This window comes from Arachis hypogaea, chromosome 12, assembly GCF_003086295.3.
Source record: "Arachis hypogaea cultivar Tifrunner chromosome 12, arahy.Tifrunner.gnm2.J5K5, whole genome shotgun sequence".
NCBI classification, from domain to species: domain Eukaryota; kingdom Viridiplantae; phylum Streptophyta; class Magnoliopsida; order Fabales; family Fabaceae; genus Arachis; species Arachis hypogaea.
The window spans coordinates 92,287,524-92,312,228 of record NC_092047.1 but is presented as its reverse complement, the minus strand read 5'-3'; the positions used below and the strand labels follow the sequence as shown (position 1 = coordinate 92,312,228).

At 34.9% G+C, this 24,705-nt stretch overlaps 3 protein-coding genes across 3 annotated transcripts in view; all 3 read right to left on the bottom strand.

Moving 5' to 3' along the window:
- LOC112727714 (uncharacterized) overlaps positions 1 to 7,666 on the bottom strand; it is a 36,534-nt gene extending 28,868 nt beyond the window's left edge. Inside the window, exon 1 of the mRNA XM_072209480.1 lies at positions 6,746 to 7,666. The gene's annotated coding sequence lies outside the window, so the exon portion shown is untranslated. The remainder of the gene's footprint in view (positions 1 to 6,745) is intronic.
- LOC140177069 (uncharacterized) lies at positions 4,730 to 6,747 on the bottom strand. Its single transcript, XM_072209481.1, has 2 exons — positions 5,105 to 6,747; positions 4,730 to 5,008 (listed from the first exon to the last, which is right to left on the bottom strand). Exon 1 carries the CDS (start codon positions 5,719 to 5,721, stop codon positions 5,119 to 5,121), a length of 603 nt encoding a protein of 200 aa, XP_072065582.1. The 5' UTR covers positions 5,722 to 6,747; the 3' UTR covers positions 4,730 to 5,008; positions 5,105 to 5,118.
- Positions 7,667 to 8,295: 629 nt separating the features above from the next.
- On the bottom strand, positions 8,296 to 13,153 carry LOC112727712 (vesicle-associated membrane protein 722). Its single transcript, XM_025777577.3, has 5 exons — positions 12,519 to 13,153; positions 10,673 to 10,814; positions 10,457 to 10,577; positions 9,492 to 9,554; positions 8,296 to 8,754 (listed from the first exon to the last, which is right to left on the bottom strand). Exons 1-5 carry the CDS (start codon positions 12,706 to 12,708, stop codon positions 8,611 to 8,613), a joined length of 660 nt encoding a protein of 219 aa, XP_025633362.1. The 5' UTR covers positions 12,709 to 13,153; the 3' UTR covers positions 8,296 to 8,610.
- Positions 13,154 to 24,705: the final 11,552 nt, after the last annotated feature.

The window sequence follows — 24,705 nt, the reverse complement described above, 5'->3', positions numbered from 1 at the left end:
TTAATCAAAATAATTAATTACTAATCATCCATGAATGGATGAACCATCTGGCCATCTAACATAAACGATAAGCAATAGGCTAAAATTAGAAGCAATAAAATTTAAAAAAAAAAACTAAATCAAGAAGTAAAGGCTCAAAAAAAGGGCAAAAGGCATACGGAAAATAGAGGATGCAGAAGAAAAGAAGGGGCAAAGTCCCAGCAACAGCAGATCGAAGGCAAGGGTGCAGCAGGCAGCGGTGGTGAGGGTGCAGCAGCAGCACGAAACGATGGCGACAAAGAGTCATGGATTTCACGACGGTGCATACCAGAGCAGAGATAGGACTGTAGGAGAAGTAGTCGAACTCGTGAACAGTGATAGCACGATGGAGTTGCGGATAGTGGAGATATGAAGAAATACAAAACAGAGGGCAACATAGGTAAAATTCACAAAGACAATAGCGCAAATCAGAGCAGAGATAGCAGACACAGGCGAACAACGGTGGCTTGACGGGGAACAACGACTGCGGCAAAACATGGAGAAAGTGAGACTTGAGGGAAACGACGCAAATGAGTGAGTTGTGGGTGAGTTTTCTTTCATTTTTTGAGAGTGTTATCGTAACTCTAATAAAAAAAGTGTTTTTTTGGATTCAAAATAACGTTTTTTTGAGCAAAAATGAAGAAAAACACAAACTCGCTAACTCGGTCCTAAACTCACGAGTTTGTCCGAGTTTGACCGAGTCTAGCCGAGTTTACTCAGGATAGAGTCTATGTCCGAGTCAACTCGATTCTATATCTAAACTCGTAAACTCGTACGAGTTTACGAGTTAACTCGAGAGTTTGACAACAATGCGCACAGACCTATGCGTATGCACAGGCAGGAAAGTGCTCACTGGTTGCGGCGCTAGCACAGCTGGTGCGCGCACACATCAATGAAGAATTGCAACCTGTGCGCACGCACACGTTGGGGAAGCCTGTTGGGAGCGCTAGCACAGGTTGTGTGGGTGAACAGGCATTGTAAATTTTGGCACCTGTGCGTACGCACACTCCTATGCGTACGCACACGTTTTAAAACTCTCCAGGACGTGTGCACGCACACCCCCGTGCAGACGCACACACCCTATTCCTCAAATTTTTCTTTGTTTTCAACTATTCTACCTTCCCAACAAGGTTGTAAGCTTCTCTAACACTATTTTAGGACTCTTGGACCTAGTTTTGGATATTTAAAACATGGGAAAGAATCTAAGGGTTTTAAATGATATTATTTGGAAAAATCAGAAAACGGAGGATTAGGTTTCGGGTGTACTAAGGATGGTTTGACGTTATATGAAGGATGATTGATATATGAGATGAAGAATGATGAACTGTTGATGTTGGGAAACTAAAATATGAATTGACAGTGGTTGAGATGAGTCGAGGACTCTGAATGAGATGATGGATCCATGTAAACTAAAAATATTTTCTAAAAACCACTGAAGTACTGATTTGTACTGAGATTATGAGACGCTATGCGCCCGGCAGGGACGGTGATTAATCCCGCTTATGTTGAGATGTGAGGTCTGAGGCAAGAGTATCCCGCTCGCATCCCTTCGGATCAATAGAGCGTGCAAGCGCAAAATCCTGGACAGTGATCCGAGCACTATATCTCGGGGGTTCCCATATGATGATTCCGAAGGGCGACATCTCCATGGAGATGTGTCGGGTTGGCAGTTGAACCGACAATGTGATATTACAGCCAATATGGCAGGCATTCATCATGTGTATTTTCTATCTGCTTGCATGCTTTGCCGACTTGAAATTGCTTGCCTATTTGTATAACATGTCTAAGTGCTATTTGAATTAATTGCATATTATGCTCCTACTTGTGTTTTACTTGCATTGTATATAATTGTGTTTTCTACTGGGATTGAGGATGTTCGGAAGGTGGTGGCGATGGGATCGCATGGAGGATAGGTTGGTGAAGGTTGTGGGACAGCGGTGTTGGTTAGAATAGAAATCCCCTAAGATATAGTACCCTGTTTAGTTATGTTAAGGTTTTATATAATTATGCTTATTTGTTTTAGAATGCTTTAAGTTTGAATCTTGTGACGGATATGGAGTCTAGGATCGCCTTTGGCGTCCCGGGATCTTATATCCTATATCACTGGGCACTGTTACCATACTGAGAACCTCTGGTTCTCATACCATATTTCTGTTATTGTTTTCAGATGCAGGTCGCAACCCACCACGGTGAGTTGTTTTATTGGTGACAGGAGCGGAGGATCCGGATACCTTTTTTGAGTCTTTTTTATTTGTTATGTAGATGTCTCTCACTCTTGTATTTTGGTTTTTGCCTAGAGGCTTGTATTTGAGAGAACAAAATTGTATAAGTTATTTTTACTGTCTGGTTCTTTTTGGTCTGTATATGGCTAGCCGGCTTAAACTCCACGAGCCGTGGCTAGACTCTCATGATATTATACTATTATATTTTGATATATTTGTATCTAATTCTTGTGCTTTAAGTAGTAGCTTCGTTAGTACGTTTTGCGATTTGTAAATCCTGTTTTTGAGCTATATCCTTCATCGGGCTTTTAGATTATATAAATTCTTTCTATATATTATATGTATGAGTTTAGAACTGTCGTAACCTTTGATTAACCTTTGCTTTACGACGCGAGGTAAAGCTTAGGCTAATTAGGGTGTTACATCAACCACTTTCTCCTCTCTATTATCCATTTCTCACCCTATTTTCGACTGATATTGAGATGGCGCGCCAGGCGGGGAATGACGGAGACATCAACAGGCTGAACGAGATGTCGCATTACGTCGGAGCGGCCGACTTTGAGGTTAGTTTTATTCTGTTTGTTTAATCTAAGTATGTGGCCACGGTCAGGGTAGTCCCGAAGAACCATAACAAAGTTGGCAGGTTTAGTAGTAGGTCTTTAGGAGGAATTTAGAACTGTATTTTCTTGTGCAAGGTTGTTACGACATGATTATTAGTTTGGAACTCTATTTTTCTTGTGCTAAGTTGTTAGTATTTATAACGTTCTAGTTAGGGTTTGTTTAGTATGCACTATGTAATTTAGAAATATGTGTAAGTTAGAAACATAGAAATATGTTCTTAAGTAGAAGTAGATGTAAGTAACAAAGAAATATTTATTTTACTTTAATGTTTTGTATATCATGTTAAATTGTTCTAATTACAAAACTAAAAAGAAATTGTAAGAAATAAATAAACCAAAAATTTAAGATTATTTCTTTTATAAGGATGAATTTTTTTTATATTTTTCAGAGGCCTCGCCTTCTACTACCCCGACAAGTGAGTCATACCCTTTCTCCACCCGACGCCATCGTCCTGTATCTGGCTGAGGCTGGATTCGGCGACACGGTGCCCCTCAGAAATTTCATTTTTGACAATTCCCTGATTTCGAAACTCGTGGAGCGATGGCGTCCGGAGACGCACACGTTTCATCTCCTGTGGGGTGAGGTCACTATCACCCTGCCAGACGTGGCGTACTACCTAGGCCTACGTTCACACGGGAACCCCGTTGGGGGTGCCTCCGTGACTTCGGTAGGTGGTACCACACTGAGACGTGGGCGTTGGTGGCACCACTCATACCTAGCCTTGCATGGACTGTAAGCAGTGTTTATGAGGTATCTCTTTTCCTCAGCTAACTTGAACCGAGTCATGAAACTCGCAGCCATGTGTCTGATATAGTAAGCATGGAATGCTCTTGGGGGATGCCAACCACTATCATCGGAGCTTAGTGTGGCCTTGATGACCTGAGATCTGTTGGAGATAACCAGCAGGCCGTCTTGTGGGGTGACATGGCATCTCAAATTAGTAAGCAAGAACGACCATGACTCGGTGCTCTCGAAATCGACAACGACAAAAGCAATAGGCAAGATGTTGCTGTTGCCGTCTTGCGCCACCGCAATAAGCAACACTCCACCATATCTACCATACAAATGCGTGCCATCAACGGATACAAACGGCTTTCAATGCTTGAATACCTCAACACATGAGGGAAAAGTCCAAAATACTTAGTCGAACATGCTACAGTCGCGTACCAGGAGGTGCCCATCGTAGAACGGTTTGACACGTAGGTCACAAATGGTTCCAGAAAAATAGCTCTGCAGTGCCTGAAGCAGCTTCGACACCTTGTTATATAACTCTTTTCAATCCCCGTAGATCTGTGCAATTGCCTTCTGCTTTGCCATCCACACCTTTCTGTAAGAGGGTTTGAAGTGATAGCTCGCCTGGATCGCACCTTGCAACATCGGAATACTCACAGAGGGGTTAGACTGTATCTAGGGGTGTTCAAATTCAAACCGATCCAAATTAAACCGCTCATCCAATCCAATTCAAACCGAAAACCGATTAAAACCGCACTAATTCGGATTTGATTGGATTCTATTTTTTGCAAACCACTGGATTGGATCGGATTTCGGATTTACTTTTCATAACCGATCCAATCCAATCCAAACCACACAATGTGCTATAATATTATTATTTTATTATTATATTTACAATTATATTTATAACATGTTCAATTTGTTATACATTTTTCTATTATTCATCTATTATTATTATTTAATAAATATTTTATGTTTAAAATATTATTTATTTATTTATTTTAACTAACCTATAATTTTATTTCTATTGTTATGCTATTATTGGCTTTTTAAGATATGTTAAGACTTGTTGTGTCATTACTGATTATTTAAAATTTGATGTTAAGACTTGTTATATGTATTTAATTTTTTTTTATTTAAAAAACCGCAAATCCAAACCGATCTAAACTGCTTGTAATCGGATCGGATTAGATTTTCAAAAAGAGTTCATCCAATCCAAACCGCACCGCACATAAATTAAGTGTTCGGATCGGATGACTTTTTCTCTTAAAACCGAACCAAACCGCACCGCGAACACCCCTAACTGTATCAACGGCAATATGACCCTGCAGATGAGACTACTGTCTAACTGACGATGGTCTTGAGACATGGTGGGTGCTAGACAACTGTGCGCTCCACCAACCCTTCGAACCTCCCTAAACACAGCGAAACAGTATTACTTCAGCCATATCTCAAACCTCCTTAATATATTGCACAGAAGTACTCAAAAGCACAATTAAAGTTGAACTTACCAGTATCTGAGGTTCTACCGAAGGGCCACACAAAGGCTCCATAGACACCCATTGTTAGCTTGACGGCACTGAACATGATACTTTAACCGGTCCGATTCGATCACCCGGTACTCAGCACTCCTGCAAATACTGTAGTTCTTCACACCCTGCAGCACTGCCTCTCGGCATTTGAACCTGTGGCCGACCCGAAACTCTACCCCACCGTCTAAGTTGTAATCCTCTTCACCCGTGTCAGAAAATGGAGTCCTCTCATGCATGGCGTCTAGATCCAAACTGTGATAGTGACTTGGCACCGTGTGTAGCGTCGGAATTGGGTGAGGTGGAGGCAGGACATGGCGCGCCACAGTCTGGGCAAGCATCTCCGGCACAAAATCATCCTCATCGCCGCCTTCGGAAGAATCACTGTCTGCACTATCTGCCATATAATCTTCGTCCGACTCCTCCTCGCCCTTCTTCGCCTCATCCAATGGAATTGCGACATGAATGGGCGGTGGTGCAAGAGGTCGGTCGTCCTGTACATAAGTTGAGTGTACAGAACCACCACGACCACTATTTTCCACCTCGGCGAAAAGCTCCATTACCTGTTCCGCCATGATCCTCCCATGGATGTCGAACATCAGTCACACATGCTCATCCCCCTTGAAGTCGGAATAGTCGAAACCGGAAAACTCCATTACCCATGGGTGCCAGCAACATATATCCCACCCTTCCAATCTCCCTCACTTCTGTACCACCGAGCTTGCTCAATATCAAACTCTTCAACTCCGACAACGTATTTACACGCTAAGTACGCAACAATATTGGATTCTCACACTTAAATGTCACCCGTTGTTGCCATTTCCCATACGACAATTGGGATAAACACACAACAACCATATATACACTGTTATTGGCCATTGCTGCTTTGTTTTTGTGAGAAAAATAAGACAGAAAAAGGACATAAAATGTGTGTGGAGAATACCAAGGGTTACACATCCTTTTATAGCAGCTGCAAATTTGTCTTCTTTTATCTCGTTTATACTGTAAACGAGATATATTATCTTATTTACAGTATAAACGAGATATACACATAGCTGCCTGACGTGTTTTATCTCGTTTACACTGTAAACGAAATACGTGAAAAGTCGTAAACGAGATAAGAGAGGAGAATTTAAATCGATAAATAATTTTTAAATTATTTATTTTGATAATTATTATATTTATTTTGGTAATATATACTATAAGTGAATATTCTATGAGTATTGTACTTTTTTTAAAGGATAATTATTAATAGAAGTCTAATTTATTTTTTTTAAATTTAGCATAAAAATTTGATTACAAATTTTAAATTATATGAAAAACATAATAAAAAATTAATAAAATTATAAAGACTAATAAACTAACTAAATCTTAATTTTATGAAGCATTTCTAACTCGATAAATTTGGGAGCTAAATATCATATATGGTTGCTCTCTCAATTTATTTTTATTTATATATTTATGTTTAGAAATGAGATTCTTAATATATGAATAGAGAAAAAGCCAAATAAATGTGAGAATTATGAGGAAAAAATGGAAATATAATAATATAATAATATTACAATGGAACTATCATCAGACAAATCAAAATATATATATCTAATTAAAAGATTTCAGAAATACCTGATTATAGAAGAAACAAGAAGACTAGCACTTCAAATGGAGTGAATACTTTTGCTGCAAATTGATGATGACCACAAAATATGAAACTAGATCTTTTCTTTTCTCTCTTTTTTTTTTTGGGTGTGTGTGAAGTATTGAAGTTAAAATAGTTAGGGTTGATTAATATTAATATGCACACAAGAATATGAAAGCAAAGAAGACTCGAAGATGATTCGAAGTTTCAAGCCAAAAGGAAAAGAACGCTGAAATTCTCTGTCCGATCCAAAAGATAATAAGAAAAATCTGCAAGATATTTTTTTCTTTTCTTTTTTTTTCGGATTTGAGCTTGTTCAAGATGTAAAATCAAGAAAAAATTGATGATAAACAATAATAAGTGGAGCAGAAACAAGTAACTTTTTTTTTTTTTTTGAGATTTGAGCTTGTTGAAGATGAAAAAGAGTTTGTCAAGAAAAAGACTATGATAAACAGTAATAATTAAGAAGTGGAGCAGAAACAATTAACTTTTCTCCCAGAAACAAGTAAATTAGGGGAAATGTATATAGACTGAAGTTTAAAATCGAAAGAACAAAAATCAGCAGCAAATAGATTTTTTTTTCTTTTTTTTTTTGGTTACAGAACACAAAAAACAGGAAATAGATTTTAGTCTAAATAAAAACAAGATTTTCTGTTTTTTTTTTTTCTTTTCCGGATGTATAAACTGAAAAATGACACACTGAATTTGCAAGACAAATTTTACGGAAAACAAATAATAAGTGAACAGAATTACATAAACAAGGAACTTAGAAGGAACTAGAGACTGACAAGAAAAACAATCAGCGAAACAGTTTTTCTTTTGGATTCAACTTTTAAAGATGCAGATGAGAGTGGGTTTCAGGAATTTTTTTTGCAAGAAATTGGAGTGTGCATAAATCATAAATGTTCATCACATGGCGAAGGAAACCTGTTTTAATAGTCTGGATTAAATGATTGATAACTAAGATTCGAATAAATTATTAACGTGAAGTTTAGTTAATCCTTTATCCTTTACTCTTATTTACTTTATTCCTTTTTTCTTTAATCCTTTTTCCTTTACTATTATTTCCTTCAATCGCACTTCAACAGCTGCACCTGCATCTATAGATTTAACAACGATGAAAATATATTCCAGCCACGTCATCTCAGTCTGAATTTCTTATGAAGTAGTAACTGACATTTTAGCCTTAGATGTTTAAGATTTGTTTCATTATTATTTCGACAAGAGATTGAGAAATTGAAACTGGATCTTAATCATGCGCGCAATAGTTGGCGAGCACTAACAGTAAGAGTATATGAACATGAGTAACAGTAATAAAAAATGTTTTTTTTTTGGTGACTAATAAAAAATGTTTAATATACACTAAAAATTAACCACCAAATCAACTATTAATATAAAATATATATTAAAATATAAAATATATATTAAAAATAAATTAAACTATCCATATATTTATCCATTAATATATCTTGGTGGATGATTTTTTAGTGTGCATATAGTATTTAAAAAAATATATATTTGTCATACACAATGGGAGTACCGATTAATTCTTCATAAAACCAAACTCAAGAATCACAATACTATTACCAAAGCTATACAATACAATAGATGAAACAATCCAGAGTTTATGAGAAGCAAAAGAAATGAAAAGCAACTATAATGTGTACCTTGTCACATTATTTCTCCCTTCCTCTCTTTGCACCATTTTCCTTCTACCATTTTGTTTTATTATTCACAAAACCGATTAATGTTCTAATAATCATACATATATGTTAACAAACATATTAGACTACCAAAAAGAAATTAAAAAAAAAAATCCATGTAGTGACGATCCCAAATGAGTGAAAACACTTCAACAATTGAAGCCGTGGCAAACAGAAAGAACAATTATGAGAATCAAGGCAATTATGATGGCAAGAACTATTAGTTTTATCTTCATGTTCTGATACCACATCTTTCTCCTCAACTGGGTTCCCTGCTGCCTGAAATCTTGTGCCTGAAAAGCCATTCCCAATTACAGCCGTTACACCAAAAATAAGCTTGTGCAAGGCACTATTCGAATCCCGATTTAATGAAAATGGAGATTGGATGTTGTGAAGAAAGAAAGAAATCGCTACTAACCGTAAACACTATTATCTTAGTTGTATTACTCAAACACTTGAACTTGGTTTTATCAAGAATTGAATTAAAGGTTCAATTTGGCCTCCAAATTGAGTAATTAATTTTAGTCCTTGAAAACTTCAAATTATATATTTAATCCTTGAAGTTACATTCTCTGTATCATCATTTTAGTACCATGTAACTCAATCATTAGTCAACCATCATCATTCTAATAATGTATCATGTTAATCAACAAGTCAACATCAACATCCACCACATGGTGTTGACTCTGATGCCACATGGCATGCCATGCCACACAATCATCAATCAAAATCACCTGGCATACTAACATAGTGACATGTCTCTTGATGTAACACGACTCAACACAAATGACACATGCCTAAAAACTGATCGATCAAGAGCTAAATTAATTAAATGACCAATGGGGTGTAACTTAAATTTAAAGACTAAATAGTTAATTTTAAAATTTCAGTGACTAAAGTGAATTACACTAGCAATTTCAGACTACTACCGTGGTTTGACATAAATGAACATGAATTTGAAAATTCCATATTATGATCAACAACAAGCTACTTGAATTAATGGAAATAATAAAAGCATCTAAATTCTAACCTGATAGTGAAGGTTCTCAGTTTTATCCACCAAAACTTCAATCTTCTCTCCTCGATCAAGAACCTGCATACAGCACACACAAAAATAATTAGCAGGCAGAATTGAAATAACCTTGCAAAGAAAGACTGGGGAGAACTAAAGGGAGCATTTGGTTTGCATTTTTGTTTTCTATTTTCTTTTCAGTATTCTGTTTTCAGGATTTTGTGAAGGAAAAAGGGAAAACAGAAGGTGAAAATAGAAAACATGGTTTTATCGTTTTTACTGTTTTTTCTTTTTTCTTCATAAAATCCTAAAAATAGAAAACACCGAGAATGAAAACAAAATAAAGACACAAACCAAATGCATCCTATGATGTTAGAAAGAAAATTTTGGTGATAATTCCTACACACATTTGTCACATTTCTTGACATTTAAAAATAAGAAGAAACAAGAAGTTTAGATGTTAAAATGAAAATAAAGGAGATATTCCCTACATTCTACCCATCACAAAGACCATTCTATGGAAAATATAGTAAGTCACAATTTGTCACAAACCTTCCAACAATCAATTCCTCAACCAAAAAATCATTATCTGCTATAATTTTATTTAGAGTTAAAGCCCAAATTGGTCCTCCAAAGTGTTATGAGGACATCATTAATAAAATTATGATATCAATTGGTACTCAAAAGAGGTGTTAGGACATTAATTTAATGAGATCAATCTAGTTCTAGGGGGACTAAAACCCATTTCAAATTAGTCCAAACTTTGACAACTTTTTCGACTAACTTGACGCAAAGTTTAATCTTTGAAGAATTTAATATATATAACAAATCTTTTGATGACCAACTTGATGTGAGGACCAAATTTATGTCTTACAAGTTACAACTCTTTCATGACATTACTTGTAAATTGATAACTGAAGTAGCGAACACTTCAAAGGACTGCAACAGAATGCAACATTTTCCAGAAATATGAAGTGTTGTACCTTCTCAATGTTTTCCATCATAATTCCTTTTACTTCAGAAACCTGATCTTTCACTTTTGCAAGTTTGCTAACCTCTTCCGGATGCTCCACACAGTACTGCATATGCTCCTTCAGCTTTGAGCTGAAGCATATACAAAACAGAAACTTCATACTAGTGAAATTCACAGGAGAGAGGAAAATTTATTTATATAGAAGATTAGATTAAACAAAAAGTACCCAAATTCTCTGTTAAGACTTTTAGCAGCTGCTGTCGCAGCTTTTCCTCCACCGAATCTTTTAGTAAAATCCTCCTTGATGCGTTCAAGAAAGGCCATTGGAATCTGTCTACCAACAGATTCCACTGCCACTACACAGTAAGCTACAGAAACAGATCATGTTGGTCAAATTATGGAACAATTTCAACAAAACATGCATGAATTGATATAAAAATAGGGTAAATGTCAGAGCTGGGGCACAAGAAGCAATTTCGGCAAGTAAGGATCATTGCACAATATCTTTGTAAAAACTCAAGATTTCATTTGATATATACATCAGGACCAATACTTCTTAATAGGTCATAAGAATATGATAAGAACATGCCATTCAATGAAATTGCTACAAAATAGGCAAGTTTATTATGAAAACATCCCACATACAATTTTATAAACCATGCATGAAACTAAACAAATAATTTGAGGGGTAAGCAATAACATTTCTGCCTAAAATTACTGCAAATTGATACAATGAAATAAGTGGTCTTCACAATTGGATTGTTTTTCTTCAGGGCCCAAAATCAGAGTGCTTGATGGCCCAAAAAGGGATAGTTTCCTCCTACTTAGCTAATTAAGATGCTTACTCCCACAAAAAGTGAAGAATGATCATGGAACTACAACATGCAATGCTATCCGCATATGACATATCTTATTCTTATTAAAATAATACCACATTGATAAAATGGTTTTTCCCATTTTGTCTTCTAAAAATTATGTGACCTATTAATAAGTATAACAATACCAGCTTCCCTGTTACATTAAAAAAACTTTCAAAATGTCTTAATTAGAGTAAGCAGAAGTAAAACTCGGCCTCTAGCCCTCTACCCATAGTTATCAATAGAATAAATGCAAAAGTAGACTATAAACTTCCCCACATATTGAAGCAGCTCACAGAAGCAACCACATCTAGTTCACCATAAATGCCACAGAATTATTAATACTTGAAAATGATCATCCAAATAGATCATCTTGAATCGGCTCATAATAAAGACAAGAAATCACAATCCCTATGTTATTCCCATGATCACATCACTACAGGGTATCGATATCAACTAAAACTTATGCTGTTATAGATCAATAATACAAGGTTTTTTTTTTTTTTTTTTTTTGCATGCAGGCGAACAACTACCTAGTTCCGATGTAAACAGATCATCTTCATTGTTGACCAATAACTTTGAAGTCTAATCTTAATAAGGCATTATGTACAATAGCAACAAAAGCTCTGTCCAATGAATTTCTTTTATATGCAAAAAAATTTCATAGACAAGGAGGTTTTTCAAAACAAAAGTTCATTCTTTGTCACCAGTTTCGGACCCTATTAATGAAATTAATCCAACTTAAGTCTTGAACTCAAGACCAGAAAGGATATGAGTTTGACTACGACTCAATCAACTCAGTATTAGTTTTCATCACAAAATTAGATAATGATCATACAATTTTTTAATAAATAAAACATAAAGAAGACAATTTTCTAAGATCAAGTTCAACTTCAACCTTAAATCCATAGAAAATAAAAAACTCAACAACCCAGTTCCGCCTCCAAGGGTCAAAGCTTCATCCTTTCACGGTTTAAATTCCGAACCGAAAAACAGATTCATCAAAACAAAACTAATAAATAAAATTTAAAAAAAAAAAAAAACTCATTTCCGGCTTCTTCTCCGGGATTCCCAGGTCATAAAAGAAAAAAATTCAAAGACAAAAAAAAAAAAAAAAAAAACAGGAGAAAAAGGAAACAAGCAAGGCACAAAATCGGAAAAGCAAAAAAGGCAGTTATGAAAAAGGAGGAGGATGAAGAAGGAGGTGGCGGTTACTGAATCCGTTATCGACGAGGTAGTTGAAGGTGTGGCCATCACAGTTATAAGTGAACTTGTTGTTGGAGGCAGGGAGCTTCTGAAGGCACTGGAAGGCTATGGTGGTGAAGTTGCCGCTGAAGTCGGTGTGCTCCGCCAGGATCACCGTCCCACGCGCCACGAAGCTGTAGATCAACGATTGCTGCCCCATCCTCTCTCACGCAAACCCCCTCTACAACAACAACAAAGTGAAAGGAACGAGAATGAAGGCAAATCGAATGGAAAGGGCTGTGACTTGTGTTTTGTTGTTAGAGAGAGAAAACAAATTGAAGAGAAGGGGATTTTGAATGGGAAAGGTTTTTGTTTTGAAGTTGTTGGGAAGAGAGAGAGAGAGAGAGAGAGTGAATTTGTCAACTTTGGAGGGCTTAAATGGAAACTGAGATAGGTATTGGAGAAGAACTAGACAGCGTCAAGGGCTTTCAGGGGAAAATGTGGGAAAACTATTACCAAGGTCTTTTATTCTAGAAGCAAATCCAGCAATACCATTTCATTTCTGAATACTGAATACCGTGTTGAATTTTTTTTATTTCCTAAAAAATTAATTTAATTTGTATGTCTCATTCACCTGAAAGAAATTTCGAAATTTTAATTGAAAAAGAATCAGGTAATGAAACTATGAAACAAAAACAATCATCCTCGTCCACATGATTCTTTTATTTGTATGACCATATTGTTACTTTTTAGTTTTTATATTAATTATCTAATATTAAAATTGGTATTTAAGCGGATGCTAGACACCAAAAAACAACATTGAATGCGTTTTTTCAAATTAGACATAGATCAAATATATTTCTTTTAATTTTTCAATGCTATTAAACGGAATTTTTATTTAAATAAATAAATTAATTATAATAATTATTAAAATAAATAATTTAAAAAATATTTACTAAAATAAATATTTACACTAAAAAAAGGATATTTATTTTGGTAAATATTTTTTAAATTATTTATTTCGATAATTATTATAATTAATTTATTTATTAAATAAAAATCCGCTATTAAACTTATATTAAATTATGAATGAAATGTACCCCTCCCCTCCAAGAATAAACTTATTATTAATAGATTTTTCGGATCAAACATTTTTAAATTGAAAGAACTAATAAAATAATAAAATACATATGTATAAGTTATAAATTTAATATTTTATTTTGTCACTTTATTAATTTTTTTGTAAAATATTTAAATTTGGTTTTTTCTGCCAAAATTATATATGTATAATCAAAGATGTTATTAGTTTGTTGATATTTTATTTTTCTGTATTGTGCTATCAATAGGACAATAACAAAACGGTTAATTTAAATACGTTCAATGCCAATGGCCCATTGAAATCCATCACAGATAAGCTAAACTTAATTATCATTTTATTATTAAGTTTCGACTAATAATTTGTCACGCATATATTTGAATATTTGATTAAGACAGTTTCTCTATTTCTTTGTTTTGTTTCTACGGTACATACCAAGATTTGGATCAACGGTCAGCTTCCGCGAAGTTCACTGTTCTTATTTATTTATCTTTTTCAATGCTGGTTCATTGTTTGATTAGGATATAATATCTAATCGATGTCTGCGTTGAGAAATGGTTTTGGGAATTAAACTATCTTAATCTTTAACGCTGTGTTTGTTTAGATGGAAATTGGGGGGAAGTGATTATGAACGGAAAGAAAAAAGAAGGAAATATGATATTTCAATTGTTTGGGAATGAAAGAAAATGTAAAGGAAAAGAGAGAACAGTAACAAAAAGCTAGTGGGACCCACTAAAAACTTTCCTCTCCACCTAAGGCGAGAAAATGGAAAGAAAACGCGTTGCAGTGGCTCATTTCCGAATCCTACCCTCTTCTTTTTTTTATTATTATTATTATTATTATATCAAATTTGTATTCCTAACTTGTTATATTATAAATATAACTAAATTTTATTGTTATTAGTTAATCACATTTATGAATATTTATATAATTATATACATAATAATATTACAATTAATATGAAGGGTAATATTGTCATTGTATAACTTAATTCATTTTTCCTCTCTATTTTCCTTTTTAAACAAACAACATAAATTATTTATCTTTCAATATCTTTCCATCTTATTTTCCTTCCATCCAAACACACCTATAGAAATTAAATTTCACTTCCATTTCTTTCCTTTCTAATTCTTTTCACCCAATTTCTCTTCTTCCTGTTTCTTTCCACTCCCAAACAAAGTGTAAAAGCAGCCAGCAGATATGATTTCTTACTATCTTCTCGAGGAAGGAAAATTCATTTTAAATTTTTAACCGCCACATTACAACCATCGTTTGTGTCTCACTATTTTTGCTTTTAGGTAGTCGTTTGTTTAGCGTGCGTTTAATTGGTATTTATGTACATTATTGTACACTAAAAATATAAACATAGTAGTACATATTTATTATTTATTTGTTGAGATATAAATTTTTAATGGACATAATAATACACAAATGTATATAAAATATATATTTTTAATATTTTTTATTTGAATTGAAATATTGAAATACAATTTATAAGATATAAAATTTTATATTTTTATTTTTTTTTTTAAATATCAATTATGTACTTTAACTCTAACCTTTTTTTTTCATTATCTTTTTCATTATGAATTTCTAACTCCAGAAAAGCATAAATCTTTTAACATCCAGGTACCTTCTTCCTCTTTCTTTCTCCTTTCTCCATTCTCCTTCTTTCGTTGTTGTGTCTCTTTCTCATCTATCTTTTTCTACCACTACCCTCTTCCTTCCATCATTTCTTCCTTTTCTACCGTCGCAGCCTCCACTCTTTGCCACTCATCCACATCCGTCGCCTACCACTGCAACAGTCGCAGCGCCGTTGCCATGCAGTTCTCACATAATAGCAAAATCAAAGTGGCGTCGTCGTCTAGCCGTAACGAGATAGGAAGTCGCGGCGCCGTCGCAGCGCTGTCATCGTCCACCTCTCGCAACCGAGCAACTCACAGCGCCATTGTCATCCACCTCTCAAGACCCAGCATCTCGCAGTTGCTACTATCTTTTTCTGCTCTTCTATTGTTGTCAGCGCCATCTCTCATTCTCTTGATTTTTTTTTATTTTGGATTTATTCACTGTGATTGCTGTCTTGCTTCTCTCTCATTTTTTTGAGATAGATAAATGATTATTGTTAAAAAATTTATCACAATTTTTTTGTTAATTATATATAAATGATGATGATGAATCTGATATTGGTACTAATGATGATTATAGATGATGGTGGTAATTGTAGATGTCGATAATGGTGGTGGTAATAGTGTTACTAATGAGGGTAAATTTGGTATGTTGATATGAATGTAAATTTAGTGTATTATTGTGTATATTGTTACCAAACACAATAAAAAATTTGTGTATATTTATGTCTATGTCTTTGTATCTCTGTCCATTATTTTGTGTCTTTGTTACCAAATGGAGCCTTAGTGTCTATGTCTACTAGAGACATAGACACGGTGTCACACAACCGTTTGTTTGACGAGACACAAATTTTTATAAATACGGTGGTGTACAAGTATACATGAAATACATGTATTTAGTGTCTATTTTCTTAGCTGAGACACTAATCTTAGACATGAGCATAGATTTCTTTTTACATTTTTGCCTTTATTATCTTTTGTATTTTTATTTTTACCTTTTATAACCTAATCTCTTACTCTTCTCAGATCTCCCTTCTTCGTCTTTCTTCCTCCTTTCTCCCTTCATCTTCTCCTCTCTCTTCTTCTATCACTGCTTCTCTCCATTTATCACTGCTCCATATGCCACCACCATTGTCACCGTCATCACCATCACTACACCCTCATCTCTTCGTCTTTCCCTTTTTTCTGAGTTGCCCAGCACTCTCGCGTACGTGGCCCAGGTATGCGTACACGAAATGGTCCAATTTTCTTGTATGCATACACGGACGTACTTTTTAACCCTATGCGTACGCATGGCAGGGGTGTGCATACGCACACTCCCTATTTTGTTGAAAAATAGTTTTTTTTTTCACTTTGCAAGGGTTCTCTAGCTTTCCAAACTTTTTTATCTACTGTTTAAGATTGCTAACTAGTAATTAGATCTTAAGACTAATAGAGATGCATTAGTGAGCTAAATTGGTAATTTTCTATATGAGCTTAGAAGACAGAGACTTAGGTTTCTGAAGTTGTGGGTGAATTAGCGAAATGTTGTATTGGCAATAGTTTGAGAACTTGTGAGTGGATGGTAGCTTGTGGAATTAAGAACTGATGATGGTTATGATGAGCTTGATGGATATTGAAGGAGAGTGTGTCAGGCACTATATCCTTGGAATGTTGAGACTTGAGAATTGAAAGTGTATTGAGATGACAAAATGGTGATAACTGATGATGATTTGAGGTTGATGGACTTATTGGATGTGGACAATGTGCCAGGCACTATATCCTTGGAATGATAGTGTGCCGTGTACTATATCCCTATAACGATTTATGATGAACCATATGTTGCTGTTGTTTTCCTTCTCTGCCGCAAGAGTGTGTCAGGCACTATATCCTTGGAGCATGCAAGTGTGTTAGGCACTATATCTTCGAAACGATACAAAAGCGTGCCAGGCACTATATCCTCGAACGTGGCAGAAAGGCGACATCCGAAAGGATGTGTTGGGTTGGTATTCATGGACCGACAAGTGATATCACGAGCCAATAGGACAGGCATTCATCATATGCATCTCTTATGTGCTTGTTTGCTTTGATTACTTGCAGTTTGCCTAAATATATTATATGCCTACTTGCTTCTTGAATTACTTGTTATACATGAATATTACCTGTGTATTACTTATTTGCATATATCTGTGATTGTTTGGTACTGAGGAGGTCAGGTAGGCAACGGCGATGGGATCGCTCGGAGGTTAGGTTGGTGAAGGCTGTGGGATACAACGATGTGACTAGTTTTAGTTAGAAATCCTCTAAGATTAGATAACCCTGTTTATGGTTTAAATTATTTATTTTCGTTAAGCTTGAATATCTGTTTGGTGTGAAGTTCTAGGATTGCCTTCGGCGTCCCGGAACTTTACATCTTACATATTGGGTACCGTTACCATACTGAGAACCTCCGGTTCTCATACCATATGTTGTTGTTTTTCAGATGCAGATCGCAACCCACCTTGGTGAGTTTGCAGGTATGGTGACAGAGCGGAGGGTGATCTTTTTATGCTTTGTTTTACTTTACAATTGTTGTAGTACTTTCTCTCACCTTTTTATTTTAGACTTTATGGCCTTAGAAGCTTGATTTTATACATAAATTGTATAAGCTATTTTAAACTTCCAAAAACTCTTTTGTATTCCAGTTTGACTAGCCGGGCTAAGCTCCGCAGGCTGTGACTAGTCTTCTTTTTGGTGTGTGTGTGTGTGTGTATATATATATATATATGTCTTGTTTATTTTAATTATTACCTTGTGTATCCTGGAGCTATCTACAAGATTTCAAAAGTATTATGGCTTGTTCTGTTCATACCTACACGTTTAGTTATCGTGTGCGAACGCTTTGCGTTGAGTTATTCCGCTTTAAGCAACTTTGAGCTTTATTCCTTCATCGAGCTTCTAGTTATATAAATTCTTGGACACAATATATATATATATATATATATATATATATATATATATATATATATATATATATATATATATATATATATATATATATATATATTATAAGCTTTAGAACTGTCGTGGCACTTTGTTATCCTTTGCTTTACGGATAGAAGTAAGGTTTAGGATAACGGGGTGTTACAGATGCTATTTGTGGGCACTGGGTGCCCCTCTTTTGTTTCTCTTGGGCGCTAGGTGCCCGCCCTTACTTCTTCATGGGCACTGGCCACCATTTGTAGGCACTGGGCACCCACCTTTAGATGCTTCATGGGCGTTGGATCCAGTGTGTGGGTGTTGGGTGCTCCACCTTCCCTGATTTCTTTTAGCTTTTCTTTTCATCGTCTAAATTTTCTTGAAAATATCCTAAACATACAATAACTTTAACACAACTCCAAATAAAATAGATTAGTTGTGAAAACCTCAATTATCTTAAGAAAACTACTACTTTTTATTAAAAAAATGCTAAAAAATTACTAAAGATGCCAAGACATTACAATTCCAAACTTAAAACTTTGCTAGTCTCCAAGCAATAAAAAAAATGCACAAAGAATGTCTTAATGATGGAAATTGAAGAAGTATTTCATGAAGTATGGATATTGAGGTGTGAGCATCTTCTCTATCTTTTCCTAGTGAATTTGCATTCAAATTGTGGAGTTTAATCAAGATTTAAATATCTTTTAGCAACTATGAATGCTACTTTGAGTTGTTTGCAATTTCTGTTTATTTCAGGAAGCATTCGGATGCATTTGACAGAGTTTTGTAGCAGAAAAGGAAGAAAGCGAATGATGTTGTCAACTACGACCTCCTTGCACTCAAACAGAAATAACTTGAGTTATAGAAGTCCAATTGACATGATTCTAGTGGCATTAGAAAACTAACTTCTAGATCTTTCCAACGATATATAATAGTATACCCTTTTCTTCCATTCCACACGGTCTTCTCCACGCTAAACTTGAGCTTTTTCAAGTTCAGCGTGGAGCCCAACGCATCAAGGAAGCTGCACGCATTACTCCACGCTGAACTTGGAAATTCTCAAGTTCAGCGTGGATTTAAGGAAAACAAAGTTTGCAACACTGCCTCGTCCATGCTGAACTTGAGAATTTCCAAATTCAGCGTGGACCTTAATGAATCAAGTGGTCCCCAATTCGTCCAAAGCTGCACGGATCAATTTAAAATAATTTTGATTTAAATTTTTATTTTATTTATAATTAGGAAAAGATATTATTTAGTTTAGGAATGATATTTTTACATTAATTAGGATTAGATATAAAAGGGAAAAGAATCAGCCCTTCGGGAATCTCTTATCTTCTCTTCTACCTCATTCCGAAATTTTACAGTTTTTACGAATCCTAGTTTTCTCTATGAACCATGAGCAACTAAACCTTCACCGTTAAGGTTAGGAGCTCTGTCTATTGTATGGATTGATACTATTATTTTTCTATTTTAATTCATGTACTGATTTATAATTCAAGAATTGTTTTCGTTCTTTATTTTATGAATTTGGGTAGAACGGAAGTATGACCCTTGTTCTAATTGAGTTCTTGTATAACTTGGAAAAACTCTTTATTTGAACAATAACTTGAAAACATATTCTCCTAAATTTATAATTATCTGGACTTAACGGAATACGTTACATATAATCCTCTTATATTTGGGTAATTAGAATTTTTGTGGCATATAAACTAGAATTAAGTTTCACCCTCTAATTGGAATTAAGTGACCAAGGAATTGGCGGTTGATGAGAGTTAGAGGAGACTAAAAAGGTCTAAGGAATTAGGGTTTAGTCACATATAGTTTGTCATGAATTAAATCTTGCATGATTAAAATAGTTAGTAAGAAAAGTCAATCCAAAAAATAGATAACTCTGAAGCCTTAACTGTTTCTACATATATTATTCACAACTTTGTTTACTGCTTGCTTTCTGATATTCTGAATTTATTGTTAATGCTTTTGAACCTTCAAACACCATTTTCTATTTGCCTAACTAAGTAAATCACTTAACCACTGTTGCTTAGTCCATCAATCCTCGTGGGATCGACCCTCATTCACCTGAGGTATTACTTGGTACGACCCGATGCACTTGCCGGTTAGTTTGTGGTTATAAATTTCGCACAAAATTTTTGACGCCGTTGCTGGAGATTGACTGTAATTAACAACTATTAGTTGTTTGATTGCTTAGATTAAATAATTTTTAGTTTAGTAAATTTTTTTTTTAGCATTATTCATTTTCAATTTTTAATTATTTTTTTCTTTCTTTATTCTCGTTCACCCCTCCCCCACCGCGTTTTCTTTTTATTTTTTTTTACTTTCGTTTCTTTTTTTAATTTTTTATTCCACTTTCGTATTGTTTTTTCATTATTTTTTTATTTTATTAGTTTTATTTTATCCATTTTTTATTTCTTTTCAAGCTTTCTTTCGTTCTTTTTTTTATTTACTTTATTTTATTTCATTTCCGTTTTCTTTCTTTATATATTCATTTTTTTTATTTTTTTATTTTATTAGTCTTATTTAAATTTTAGCTTTAACTCTTGAATTTTTGCTCAATTATTTTTTTTATTTTCTAAAATTAAGTTTAGTGTCGCCTAGTAAATTTATTTTAATTTACCTATTTATATTTTTTTATAAAAAATAAAAAAATAAAACTATTTCAAAGGTTTTAATTTTTTTTTATTTAGTTGCTTTATTTTATTTCTTTTACATAGGTTATCTCATTGGGAATTCTCTGCACTCTAACGTAGAGATTCCCATTTTTTTTTGTTTTCTGTCTGTTTATGAGTAGAAACAGAGATAAGGAACCTCTTTTAGACCTTGATCCTGAACCTGAAAGGACTTTCAGGCGGCGTTTGCAACAAGCAAGACTGTACAAGACTGCAGAGTCCACTATGGATCATAATAATGCTGTTAATGCCAATGTGACAAATCCAGTTGGGAATGAGCAACCTAGAAGAGTGCTTGGCTCTTACACTGCTCCTAATGCAGATCTTTATGGCAAAAGTATTGTGGTGCCTCCTATAGCTGCAAACAACTTTGAACTGAAGCCACAGCTAGTTACTCTTGTGCAACAAAATTGTCAGTATTATGGACTTCCTCAGGAAGACCCGAATCAATTTATTTCTGATTTTCTACAGATTTGTGATACTGTGAAGACCAATGGAGTGAATCCTGAGGTATACAGACTCATGCTCTTCCCATTTGCTGTGAGGGATAGGGCAAAGTTGTGGTTAGATTCTCAACCCAAGGAGAGTCTGGATACTTGGGACAAGGTTGTCACTGGATTTCTGATTAAATTTTTTCCACCTCAAAAGTTGACTAAGCTAAAGGTGGAGGTTCAGACTTTCAGACAGAAAGATGATGAGACCCTTTTATGAAGCTTGGGAGAGATTCAAGCTACTGACTAGGCCATGTCCTCCGGACATGTTCTCTAGATGGACTCAGCTGGATATCTTTTATGAGGGCTTATGTGAAATGTCCAAGATGCGCTTAGATAATTTTGCAGGTGGTTCTTTTCACATGAAGAAGACACCAGAGGAGACTATTGAGCTTATTGAGTTGGTTGCTAACAACCAATACTTATATTCCTCCAACAGGAATCCTTTGCACTCTGAGACCTCTCAGAAGAGAGGTGTTTTGGAAGTGGAAGCTGTTGATGCCCTTCTTGCTCGAACAAACTTTTATCTCAGCAAATAAATCTAATTACCCAACGGTTGAGTGGAATGCAAGTTTCAGCTGTCAACACCCAGAATACACCTCAAGAGGTCCCTTTTGACATGACAGATAATTTTGTATAAAATGATATTCATGATTATACTCAATCCTCTTCTGAACAGGTCAATTACATGGGGAGTGGCCCTAGAAATCCCAACAATGATCCATACTCCAAGACCTACAATCAAGGATGGAGAAATCACCCAAATTTTGGGTGGAGAGACCAACCTCAGAGACCACAGAATTTTAATAATAATTCTCAAGGTGGTTTTCAACAGAATAATTTTAATAACCACCAGTTTCAGTCATCTCAGGAAGCAACTTCTCAGCCCTAGTAGAACAATGATTTGGAAGCAATATTGGCAAGTTTTAGACAGAAAACCAGAGCATCAATCAAGAACTTGGAGATTCAGATGGGTCAATTAGCCACAAAAGTTAATGAAATTGATCAGAGGACCACTAATAGCCTTCCTGGTAACACAATTCCAAATCCAAGAGAGGAATGCAAGACTATCACCTTGATAAGTGGACAAGTGGCAAGTACGGAAGCACAAGTTAATGAGGAGCCTGTTGAAAAAGAAGCTCCAGAGGAGAAGAAGGAAGAAGTAGAGCACGTCCCTCCAAAGCGTGCGGACAACCCATTCCCAGACTCTCTTGACATTTATCCTACATTGCCAAAAGCTCCTGAGTACAATCCTAAAATACCATATCCTCAGAGACTTCAAAAGGAGACCAAGGACAAGCAGTTTTCAAAGTTCTTGGAAGTCTTCAGAAAGTTGCAAATCAATATTCCTTTGTTGAGATTTTGGAGCAAATGTTTCTCTATGTCAAATTCATGAATGAGTTATTGTCAAAGAAGAAGCCTTTAAAGGGAGATGAGATAGTGGTCTTGACTAAGAAATGTAGTGCCATAATTCAGAATAACTTGTCAAAGAAGATGCCAGATCCAGAGAGTTTCCAAATTTCATGTACCATTGGGAGCATCACCTTTGAGAAATCCCTATGTGATTTGGGGGCAAGCATAAATCTAATGCGTTTATCTGTGATGAAGGAGTTGAAAATTCAAGAGGCACAACCCACAAGGATAGCATTACAAATGGCAGACAAATCTCTAAAGCCTGCATATGGACTAGTGGAAAATATCTTGGTCAAAGTGGGTAAGTTCTTCCTCCCAGCAGATTTTGTGATTCTTGACAAAAGGGGAGGATGAGAATGCCTCTATAATTCTAGGAAGACCATTCCTAGCCAGAATTTTTCAGAACAGAAATTGGACACTTAAAAAAACTTTTGCCCACTCTGAAAAAAGTTGATTCTGCCAGGTTTACGCCAAACTTAAAATTTTTCAAATTCAACGTGGGATTTGTGCACAAAAATGGAATTAGTCACTGTATTACCCATACTAAACTTGAAAAATCCCAAGTTCAGCATAGAGAACGACGCAAAAGAGTGCAAATTTAAAAAGAATGGGCGCTGAACTTGCCTATCTCCAAATACAGCGTGGGAATTTAAAAAAAAAAAAGGGGAGTTGGCGCGGAACTTAGTTTCAGCGTGGAGGTGAATGCTTCATTCAGGACTTACAACGCTGAACTTTCCTTTCTTCAAGTTCGGCGCTGGCTTAGTCAAATTGGCCTATGTTAAAAGCAATCTCATCTATTCCCAATTAAAACCTCTTGCATCCGATCCCCCATTCAATTACAAGATTTCCTCTTCTTTTTCAAAATCCCCACCCCCCTGATCCGATTTCCTTCCCCATTCCCATTCCATATATATAAGATATATTACTCCCCCTCTTATATATATATATATATATATATATATATATATATATATATATATATATATATATATATGTCATACCCCCTTCCTGATTCCCTTCCCTTTTTCTTTTTTTTCCCAACCCCCTAACGCCCCCACTATATAATATATATAATTATAATACTACCCCCCTTTATATACGTATACATATATTATCCCCCTCCCCCTCCTATATATTTTCACGTCTATAACCCCCCCCTATCTATTATATATATAAATAAAAAAAAAATATAATAACTAAATACATAAATAAATGAATAAATAAATAACTATATATATATATATATAATTCAAAAAAAAAAATTAAAAAAAAATACAAAAATATATATATTTTAATTAGTTTTAACTTTTTTTTCTTTTTATCATTTTCATTTTTTTAATTTTTATTTTTCCTCTTCGGTGCACTTTTTATATCTCTTTGTTTTCAGATTTTCTTTACTTGAGGACAAGCAAACTTTTAAGTTTGGTGTTGTCGCTTCGCTTGTAGATTTTCTGTTTATTTTAATGGCACCAAAGGGAGGCGAATCATCTTTACGGAGGAGCACAGTCCGGAGGAATGAGATAGCCACCAGTATAATTGAGGTGGTTGAATTCCTTTCATTCTATTTCCCCTTCCGTTCTTATTTTGTTGTCTTCTGTTTTTTATTACTTTGATTGCCTGCATGATCTTTAGTACTTTCAGTTCTTAGATTTAGTTTCATTCTGTAATTTGCTTTTAGTTAAAAAAATTTTGTCTCATGTATTGCTCACTGAGCTTGAATTCAAAAGAAAAAGAAGTGATGTATTGCATGAGAAATTGAGTTTATATTTAAGAGTAATCTTATTTACTTAAATGTAGTGGTATTATTTGTGATTCTAAATGCATGACATGAACAGTACATATTTGAATTTGAATAAAAGGATATTGATGTATAAGGAATAGGAATTTAGAGAACTATTATAAATACTCTAAAGTAAACAAAAGCTTAATCCTTGAAGCAAAAGAAACAACAAAAGAAAAATAAGAACAAGG

Excerpts from the sequence above, each read along its gene's own strand:
- LOC112727712 (XM_025777577.3), bottom strand. The coding sequence starts at position 12,708 with ATGGGGCAGCAATCGTTGATCTACAGCTTCGTGGCGCGTGGGACGGTG. Across the intron at positions 10,815-12,518 it reads CCTCGTCGATAACGGATTCA|CTTACTGTGTAGTGGCAGTG; the intron begins GTAACCGCCACC and ends CTGTTTCTGTAG. Across the intron at positions 8,755-9,491 it reads CTGAGAACCTTCACTATCAG|GCACAAGATTTCAGGCAGCA; the intron begins GTTAGAATTTAG and ends ATGGCTTTTCAG.
- LOC140177069 (XM_072209481.1), bottom strand. The coding sequence starts at position 5,721 with ATGTTCGACATCCATGGGAGGATCATGGCGGAACAGGTAATGGAGCTT.